At 46.9% G+C, this 10,836-nt stretch overlaps 1 protein-coding gene across 1 annotated transcript; it reads right to left on the minus strand.

The window, feature by feature from the left end:
- Positions 1-770: 770 nt before the first annotated feature.
- On the minus strand, positions 771-3,135 carry fjx1 (four-jointed box kinase 1). Its single transcript, XM_034588804.1, has one exon. The coding sequence runs from the start codon at positions 2,741-2,743 to the stop codon at positions 1,460-1,462; it is 1,284 nt and encodes a 427-aa protein (XP_034444695.1). The 5' UTR covers positions 2,744-3,135; the 3' UTR covers positions 771-1,459.
- Between the last annotated feature and the right edge of the window lie 7,701 nt (positions 3,136-10,836).

Here is a 10,836-nt window from a genome sequence, read left to right on the forward strand (position 1 = left end):
GTGAAAGGCTGGAAAGGATTAAACCTCAGTTTGATCATTGACTTTCCTTCTGATGTGCAAGAACCAGAAATCAGACACAGAGTTGGTCCTGTGGTGGAACTAATAAGGAAGAGCTGCTTCCAAAAGAGTCAAATTGAAGACGGATTTAAAGTTACAGTAAAAGGCAAAATCCTACATGTGACCTTTAAGCACCGTACCTGTACTTTTCCTTTAAATCTTTCCTGATAACAAATTCAAACTCTGAGAAAGAAAATGTAAACAGGACCGTCCCCTGGGAGCACAGCTCTCATTAATTGCCGGTTTGGCCTCTCAGCAGCACAGACTCCCATGCACTGTGGGAGTTTTTCTTACTTTTCATGTGAACAGATTGAGCCAATAAGCCACCCAGCCTTGGCTGTAGATTGACTGTTTATAGTTCTGGCATGACAAATATTCTGCAAACTGTCTTTCGGTTTAGCGATGGAACAGTAAAAAACCCTTTTCAGAGGATGTCAACTGATGTCACTTGTCTCCTTCAGTTCATCATTCTGGGTGAGATTATAAAGGGGATTAGAGATTCCTGTGGTAGTGCGCCTGTGGCTGACAGAATGGCTCCTCGGGAACTGCGTGCCCATACATGACATTTCTACAGCACAATGAGAGCACTGTAATGGGCCAGTATGGAGGCTTGAATAAAAGATCCCACCTCTCCACACAAACTAGTTATTAGATATATGTGATACACTCTCACAAAGCAGCTTGGCACAAACTACATATGACACAGACAATAGTTAAATTAAATTACAGTGTATTTATCAAAAAGGACAAGAGATTTTGGAATGTTACAATGCACAATTAAATTAGTGGAGCTTCAAATATCCAAAACAGGTTGGCAGACGATATTTACAACTTACTTACAACATGTACAATGGACAAATGTGACTTTAAGGCTGAAAATGCAATCCAAACTACCAGAGTGCAGGTACAAGGTACTGTGCAAAAGATTTCCTATAAAAAAGCGAGCCAGACGTCAACAGTAATACAGTATTCAAGAGTCAACTTATGTTAAGGCTTAGGAGTTTTTCATTAGGATTTCTAAACACAAGGCAAGAATCCAAACACACACACACACACATGGAGGGCTGCGTTATGACACCCTATAGTCACAAATATATCTTTACATCGATTCCTATCCAGGTGAGCCTCGGTGGGGTGAAGTAAAGATGAGTGAGAATGGCCTAAATCATTCCTCTCTGTGAGGCATACAGTGAAAACCTGTGCAGGAAGCTTATAAACATGTGTTTAATTTAATTATTCATAAAGTAGGCAACACATTCTATTCACAGGAGGTAGTTCAGCTGGATGTTCGAGACAGTTTGTGTGATGCGCATCGGTTTAGCACAGGTGTGCCAGTGGCGTTTGCAAAAACTCATTACTCTGTGCAGGCAAAAGAATCCCCTCGCCTGTGCGTGCTGGATGTTCACAGCTGGCTGTACTTGCCTCTGCAATTCAAAATGTGTTTGTGTAATCTGTCTATCCTGTCCTGGAGAACACCGGCGTGCTCGTCTGAGAGAAATCCTAATTCCACAGACAAAGGCTCGCTGTCCCTGTAGAGCTCCAGCAGCCTTTTCCTGGAGTCTCTGCGCCTGTGCAGCTCCGCCACGCGCTCAGTGGTCCTCTTTCTGAACACGCACACGGAGCTCAGCACCGTGCTGTGGTACTTCTCCCACATGTTCAACACCCGAAAGCCGTGCACGAGTCCGGCCTCGTTGTCGATGAACACAAGGTCACCGCGCGGCGTCTTCAGCAGGTTGTTGGTGTCCCGCTCCATGACGCGCGAGTCCCACTGCAGGCTGAACAGATTGCTCACGAGCCTGTCGAAGTTCGCCGTCAGGTAGTCGAACAGGATCAGGTCGCTCCACTGCATCAGCTCCAGCAGCTCCGCCGCCGTCTTGTTCCCGAGCTGCTCGAGCACCGGGTGCAGCCCGCTGCTCTCCTGCCTGAGCGGCGCAGGTGTGACCACCCCGGTGAGGTTGGAGACCCACTCGGTGAGAGACACCACGGCCCGGTCGCTCCACTGCAGAGCGTCGACCCGCGTCCTCACAGCCGCCCACTGCTCGCTGTCCCCGCTCAGCTGGGACAGCACCAGGGGAGGCAGGTTGGTGATGCCCAGCAAACTGGCGAGGTAATATGTCAAAGTTTCTCCCTGCACCTGATCAGCGTTTATCCCGTAACGCACACACGCTTTGGTCCCGTCCGCGAAAGTGGCGAGCTGGTTGGACCTCCTGCCGCATCCCGGCTCCAGCTTCACCACCCGGTGCGTCCTGGCTCTCTCTCGCCAGCCCCGAGCATATTCCTCCGTGAAGCCCACAGGGCGGAGATCCTCCAGCCATTCGCCCCAAAATACCCCATCCTCCACCGGGGAGCCCAACTTGACCGGGCCCTCCCTCCGCGTTGACCCCTTGGTATCCTCATTCATATGGTAATCTCGACTTCCTGCGGAGACAGTTTGATGGGTGAGGTTGGGAGCCTCGAGTCTGCCCCCCAAGTGCGGTCTTTGTGCCGCCGGGACAGCGAGCAATGCCCGGAAAGTTTTAGCGGAGAGGTCCGCCGGGAGACCCTGGTGGAAAGCCCCTCCGCCGGGGGCTGAGAGCCTCCGCTTTTGCCGCTCCAAGCGCGTCTCCAGTGGGCTCCACACGTAGAAAACACTTGCAAGGGCGCACAGGAGGAGCAGGGCGAACAAGTTTGCTGAAACGACCCTCATGGCGAGGACCACCTTCACCCACAGGGCTCCAGCAGGTTTGAATAAAACACAGAAAGAGCCGGTTTCCCCCTCAATCCACAGTGGACCTGGAGCGACTTGGAGCCGCGCGCCCCGTGTACACCCCTGACGCCCTGCGGTTCACAGGCGGACTGTTGTAAGATCACGAGACGAAGAGGAGCTCCGGCACAGTTTGACTCTCATCCCCCGTCCCGTTCACGTCTTGTCGGATTCTTCCTCTGCGGGAAACAGAGGGAGCATTTTCCTCTCACCGCGGACAACCTCTACTGATCCATTGCGGCTCAGTGGCGTGGCGGGGTCTGTCTGTACCGTGCGCACCCCTCCGCGTCTCCACATCCCGTCCTCTGTCCGCCGCTCGCTCGCTGGGTGAGTTTGATTTGTGGTGGAGTGACGGTTCGCAGGGAGGGAGGGAGAGAGAGAGAGAGGGAGAGAGGAAGAGAGAGAGGGAGAGAGAGAGAGAGAGAGAGAGACTAGGCGGTGAGACACGTGACTCCGGTCCCGAGATGGTGGGCGGATCGTAGGAAGGAGGGTGCAGAGAAGAGTGGAGCAAGTGCACCGCACCGTGTGTGTGTGTGTGTGTGTGTGTGTGTGTGTGTGTGTGTGTTTGTGTTTGTGTGTGTGTGTGTGTGTGTGTGTGTGTGTGTGTGTGTGTGTGTGTTTGTGTGTGTGTGTGCGTGTCTATCTATAGTTATGATGGCCAATTTTGGTTCAATACCATCATTGTGAGGACATTTTGGCTGGTCCTCACAAATTCAATTGGCTGTTTGCGGGTTAAGACTGATTTTAGGGTTAGAATTAGGTTAAGGGTTTGGGTTTGGCATTTAGTTGTGATGGTTAAGGTTAGGGTAAGGGGCTAGGGAATGCATTATGTCAATGAGTGTCCTCACAAATATAGAGAGACGTGCTTGTGTGTGTGTGTGTGTGTGTGTGTGTGTGTGTGTGTGTGTGTGTGTGTGTGTGTGTGTGTGTGTGTGTGTGTGTGTGTGGTATTGGCAAAGACGGCCATTATTATAATTGATACCTAGGGCTGAAATACTTTGGAAATAATGCCGACATTTTAAAACAAATTATTTTTCGTGGCTGTGCACCATGGGGAATATGCATGAGCCAGGCAGGGATGGAGTGGGTGGAAAAAACCTGCCTGAACTCAGTTTGCCAACATTTGTGCCAATTCTCCTCTATCTCCACTGTAACACCCACATGAGATCACCATGGATCCCATGGTGTCCTCTTTATCGTTTCGGCTCTGCACTTCAGCACACTGGATTCGGGACGTGATTTTCAGCTTGGGGGACAGTTCACATCCATCAGGGTGGACATGGGACTCATTACCCCCTTTTTACACCTCCAGTTTCAGGACACTGCGTGATCCAAATTATACACACAAGGCAGCCATTTATCCCAAATAGTTCAGGATGTTCCCGGCTGAGTCAGTCAACTGACATCAATCCAACGGGTCATGTGTTCAACCAGACTGACGGCAAAAGGCTCCAGGGGTGAAATAGCTGCATTAAGGCCTAATGGCAGAGGAGTTATAGGCTCAGCCAGTCACGGGATACAAACCAGTGCAGTAACATTATATTGGTTTATTTGTCCAACACATTCTGGTCCCACAAATGTGGAATATTTTAAATTATGTTCACACCCGGATATCGGTGTTAAGACCCTTCAATTAATAATTACAGTTATTCCTATCTTTACAGTTTTATGGAGAAAAGAGCCCAAATAAAAATGTGACCCTCCCTAAGAGTGCACTGCATATTGGTTTCAGAGATATTTGAAATAATCTACGTTAAGTGCATTTGTATGCAGAAATAACAATAATTTCCCCATCGTAAAGAGCAGATATCATGAAATCTTTGTCACTAATGCCTTTTCCCAGTATTTAGTACGTCACGCTCTTGTTCTGTATTCATGAACACAGTTATTGTTTCCGCTGTTCACGTTCCTTACCTGGGGCGCAATAAAGTCAACTCCCACTGGTTTAATCCTCGTCCAAGGTTTTTGTTCAACCAAATGGAACATGCATGCACACAAAACTCCTTTATACATGTCTGCCTCATTAAATTATTCCTCATTAGCATTCCCTCGCACTCTTTACCATTCAACGCACTGTATCTTGAAACTTACTTTCCTAATCAAATTAATTGGGTCATTTTTATAGCAACATGCTGGCATGCTTAATTCCCTGAGTCGAAAAGACAGGAATACTCAATTACATCCACTCAACTTGGGGTTCGCTAATGCAGGCTTTTAACGCCCGCAGCTCTGATACTGTTCTCTCATTGCTGATATTCACATTATTTTTATGGCTTGAAGAGAGAACTGCGCGTAACCCTGCTAGTTTATCAGATGACGTGCAGAAATAGACACAAGGTGATTTCTCGGCAAACTGATGCTGAAGTGGACATGTTGCTTGTGTAGCCTTCACCTCTTCTTTGCGGAGTTGGATCTTTGAGTTGTTTTGCCATCAGCAGAATAATTTGTTCGATTCAAAGCCTGTGTCTGATTCCGCAGTGCAGATTGACGGCAGTGACGGGAAAATTCTCGGGTTTGTGCCTGAGTAAGCATTTACAAGTCCTCCTAAAGATTCTCAAGAAATGGTTTTGTGTAGCGGTGCATGGCTGAGCATGTTTTTCTAGAGTGGGTCTTTGTGGATGTGGAGGTTTTTCGATCTGCTCTTTTAAACACTTTGCAGATTTCACACTAGGTCTGTCTCCCAGAAATGCAGTCACTTAATACACCACCAATGATTTTGAAATTTGGGGGCACTTTAAGCTCAACCTTTACAGTAGCCTACATCAGCAAGGCGAGTTATCTCCACGCTGTTTTAAATGTCTGTCCTCACCTTGGGGTGGTGGCTTCACTTTCACTTTAAAGACCCCGAACAGCAGGACCTGATCTTGCAGGGTCTAGACGTGGGAAATGAAGAAGGCTTAAGTGCATTGCTGGAATTCCCCCTGATGTCTGTTGCTTTTGCTGGAGTCACTGTACTGACCAGGGCACAGTCTGCAGCAGCATGGCCAGCGGTGTCCCGTTCTCTGAGCACAAGTGTGGGCATGTTCACATATCAAACCTATCCGTTTCTTGCCATGTGTTATCTGCAGGTCAGCCAGTCCCTGCACGCCACCTCCGCCCCCCTCCTGCCGCATTCCTCCCCCTGCTTTCCTCGTAAATTCCCCCCACAGGCGTCCCAGGAGGGCTGTAACGCAGGGAAAGCTTTAGCTCCAGCACTCGCCGCTGTCCGTGGTCAAACGCTGCAGCGACACGAGAGAGCCCAGACCGTCTGTCATGCTGTCCGCAGCGACACAGTATACACCCCATCAGCGGCCGTCTGACCACACCGCAGCTGTGATACAATCTCGGGTTCTCCGTGTGGTGCCTGTCTGCCCGTGCAGATGGACCGAGGAGACATGGAGCGACGGGGACAGAGGAGGAGGAGAAAGTGCGGTGGGCTTTCGGTCACATCCCCTGTATTCTGAGGTTAATTCACGCTGAGCAATAACTCATGGGTCCCTTGACACTTTGCAGCACTCTGTTTCCTGGACTGAATAATGAATGTGCAGGGCTTCCATTAGTGTTGAAAGCTACGATTATTTCACAGGGCCCGACAATTACTCATGCTCAGAGACCCAGGCCCAGGGCGGGGGGAGATCTATTGGGACAAATGCATCGTCTCCTGCTTTATGAGTGTGATAAAGCTATCTGAATGTGTGTTCTTTGCACATGTGTGTGCCTGAATGTGTTTATTCGAAAGAAAGAAGTGAGTGGAGCAGATTACGAGAAGGCGTGATGGTTTCATTGAGTATTCTCGTGGTGAGGATGTTTGCACACTGAACTGTCAATACCTGCATTGAATACAGGAAACTGGATATTGCAATCTGCTCGAGAAACCCAGCATGTGCTTCTCCCCACACAGAATGCAAGAATTTGGCTTCAACACTCGAAACACAGATAAGACATTTCTTTTAACTACTGTCGATGGAGACAAGATCTTGTCAGCACTTATCTCAGCACCATCTCAAGCTTTGGAATAGTGTCTAAATTTCATCCAATTGACTTTAGTGCAGGCACACTACACTTTCTTGGCTTTTATTAGCAGGCAGATGTTGCTGGTGGTGAATGTGGGGTTGCACAGTTTATTCCCCAAGCACACTATTTCCATGATGACGCATTTTTTTAAAAGAGCACCGAAGCGGCCTCCTTGCTGGCTTTATCTTAATAGAAACCGTGGTCTTAGAGGCAGCGAGGAGAAAACAAGCAGCCTATGCAGAATCCAAACGAAGCTGTTGCAACTACGAGGGATCTGCTGCACTGCTGGGACTTGAACATGGCACAGAGCCACCAAACTGCTGCTTCTGTCCAACATTCACTGCGGTTTCATTAGCCTGCCTTTGCCAATTTTCCTGATGCGCAGGCTCAACCCTATTTTAGCTTTTTATTTTTTTATTTTTTTTAATGAATTGCTAATTGTTAGTGAGTGCAGCATTATTCTCTCAGCCATGGAGAAGGAGCGGCTACATCAGTAAGCTTGGCTTATTGTTGCACTGTACCCCTCATCTCCATCTGGTTTCAGTGAAGCATCAATTAAATAGGGGGGTTTTGAACCAGCCAAGGAGCGGGGCCATTGAAATTCAGTGCTACACAAGGGAGACCCTCTTACAAGAGCGAAATCGGGAGGGAAGGAAAGAGATGTACTGTCGCGGCACTCGATTAAAGAATCAGTGTCCAATCTCCTGGATTACACCCGCTGACCTGCCACACCAAATCCCCCATTAAATAAGTCAAGAATTGAATTATTTTTACTTTCCTTTCTGTTAACAGGCTTATTGACTCAAGTGTGCTCAGTGCTTTGTGGTGAGGTTCACCCTTAAATTGCCTACAGGGAGAGCTTAAGAACACCTGATCACTATTAGCAAAGTCATGACATTCAAAGCATTAGTGTGTGTTTTGCAGATGAAATGCTCAGTGTGATATGGCTCTGCCCCAGCCCTTGTGTGTGTGTGTGTGTGTGTGTGTGTGTGTGTGTGTGTGTGTGTGTGTGTGTGTGTGTGTGTGTGTGTGTGTGTGTGTGTGTGTGTGTGGAATGGGTGGGGGTCACACGGTCGGTTAAGATTAGAGATGGACGTTGAGTGTCCTCCTCTAACGTTTCAGCGAAAACATTTAGCAGCTTCAAGTTCAATGGGCAACCAGCGTGAAGTGCTTGCTCTTATCATATCACACTGGAATGGTTTCTGTGCGTGTGCTGCAGGAGCGCTGTGGTTTACATGCATCTTCCCTCTCAGCTCCTCCCCGCCCTCTCCAGATTTTCAAACCAAATCAAGCAACCACTAATGACAAACATTTTGCCTTCTCAGCACATGGCCCCGGCTTTTCCCTGGGAGCCGAGGGAATTCAGTCGTCGACTTTAAGACAGATGTAGAAAGATGTGTGTATGGGAGTGATTTATTGGAACAGAATGTGTAGATCTTTGCTCTTTCTGCCCCTTGCTCATGTTAGGTACAGTGTTGTGAAGGTTTACTGTGTAGATCCAAAAGATCATTGTAAGAATAAAGATAGGAGAGCTACGGTTTCACATGGATAAATATAGGGTCTTACTTCCGTTTAATAGGCCCGTGCTGCACAATATTGCCATATGCGACATATTGTAAACACATGCTAGTTGACTAGAAACTGAAGCACCAGTGTTCTTTGTACATTTCTTTGGCTGGGATGCTTCAAAGCCTCAAATGTTATAAATAATACGATCCTGATTTTAGTCGACAAAAGAAAATCCTAAATGTCAGCAGCACAGAGCAGCTCACAGTCTGATGGCTCAGGCAGTGGTTATTAACACGTATTACAGATCCGTTCGTTCCTGAAATGGGGGCTTATATAAAGTACTTTTATTAAATTGAAAGAAAACAGTGATTTGGACCTTTAAGAGCAACTTAACAGAAAAAAAAAAAAAAACACATCTTGGACCTGGAAGCATCTGAAAACGCTTCCCTCGTTTCCCCTAAGAGTTCTTCCTCCAATGCAGTTTCCTTTTAACGACTCCTCAGCTGCAGTAATAGTGGTGTTAAGGTAAAGAAAAGGCCACGATCCTGGACAATGAGGTGACCCCTGGGCATGTTGACCTTTCTCTACCCATGAGGCGGGTTGTGTTGACAGGACCCTGGTGGGGGAAGGGTAAACAAACACACCACATGGGAACGACTTCTAGGCAACCGCTGCAAATAAAACCAAACCTCAGAACTCAACCCGGGCTCTCGTTCCAAATGAGCATGCAGTGCAGGGTGTTGACTGGATGTTAGGAAAGTGCAGCTCGGTTCACAGAATTGCCTGGTCTTGATTAAAAAAAAAACTAAACTTCTCATGTTCCCCGCGCAGCGTGAATAAATCAGGAATAATCGCTTTACTCTTATCTTTTTTAATCTTTGCTCATTTCTCTGAACTGTGCCGCATAAATAACAACATCCTGCTCGTCCGCAAGAGCCGAAAATCAGCACAACTTTGCTAACATTCCCTCGTTTAAAACCCCAGAGAGGAGACTCAGGGCTATATGGCCATTTGATATCGGGCTTTCTTTCACCGACAGTCGGCTACAGAGCAAAAGCTGATCATTTATGGCCGCAGCCTTGTGGAATGAGCCCTTTTCCATAGGCCTTGATGTTGAGTGTATTTTACTTTCCTCTGCTCCACTGGTGCCTGGAATCTCTAATGCGGCAGAGAGACGCTCGCCACTGATAGATTTGTGTCCCGTGGGACAGGTTTGTATCACTGTTGGCTGTCAGTACATACATTATGCTCTTTAAGCAAGAATGATCACTGCTATTAACAACAAAGCAGCGCCAATTGAATAATTTAAGTGGTGGGCTGTGGCAGTGGCTTGTTGCTGATAAAAGAAGGGAGAGGAGAATTGATCAAACAGCCAGCCCTCACCCAACCGTGGGAATATAAATAATAAAATTACATCGGAGTGATTATACTCACAGTGCCAGGTTACAGTCCAGTGCCTACTACTTACATTCCTTTCCCACTGAGATCCTCACTGTGGACATCTTGATTACACTTTACTGCTGAAATGGTTAATCAATATGCTCCATAACAGATGGAGGCGGAAACGATGCAAAAGCGCTTCATGTGAAATCCGAGAAAGAGATGTGCTGTGTGACCGTATATATATATTTTTTCACCTTGATCTTTTCACGTTTTTTTATGAGTCGGCCTTTCTTTTTTTAATAAATCCTCAAAGGCTGCTTTACATACATCTCATGGCTCCGTTTGAAAGGCATTTCAGGGATTTGTAGGCTCTGACTCCCTCTAGAGGGAGCAGGGTTTAACAACGGGCGATAGGCAACAACGACACGCTCCTTCCTCTCACTCATTTAATATAAAGATTTTTGATTTCACACCAATTTTCAGTGATTAAATGAAAGGACACAAAATGTTTCCTTTGTTCTTTAATCACCACCAGTCGGCAGTTTTCTGGTGTTGATATCCAGCCTTGGCTTCTTGTTCCTAATTAGGTTCTGCATTTTGTTCTCGCTTCTGACTTCTCCTGTGTGAATATTCATTTCTGAATGAATTTTAAAGGACTGTCCCCTGATCTTACTTATGAATATTCTACCAATAAGTTCACCCCCATCCACCTCTGACTTGTCGTCTCGTCTGAATTCTTCCTGTTATAGTCATATTGAAGCTTTCCTTCTGGCAAATTTGCCGCTTTACTCTCGAAAGAACATTTGACACAATGCAATACACGAGGAAAGTGTGACAATATGCATTTATCCTCAATCTGAAGGTTAATGTCTCCATAGTCACACTGAAATTGATTCCATATGCTGTGACGTGTGCTCTATCTCCAGCTGCTCAGGCATCAGTATGAGCAATGCCTGATGAAACAGATCTGTGAGGGTAGAGAAACACGCGCTCAGCTATCAGGAGGATTTATCAGTTACTTGAGATCGTGGTGCTATTTCTGGAAAATGTGTTAAAGTAGCCGTAGGATCAGGTTTTCATCTAAGATATGATTATTTTTTTAAGTTTTGGTTTTGCAAGGGGTTAGTGCTTCTGCTTTTATATTTTTGGGG

Source organism: Hippoglossus hippoglossus, chromosome 6 (genome assembly GCF_009819705.1).
Source record: "Hippoglossus hippoglossus isolate fHipHip1 chromosome 6, fHipHip1.pri, whole genome shotgun sequence".
Classification (NCBI taxonomy): domain Eukaryota; kingdom Metazoa; phylum Chordata; class Actinopteri; order Pleuronectiformes; family Pleuronectidae; genus Hippoglossus; species Hippoglossus hippoglossus.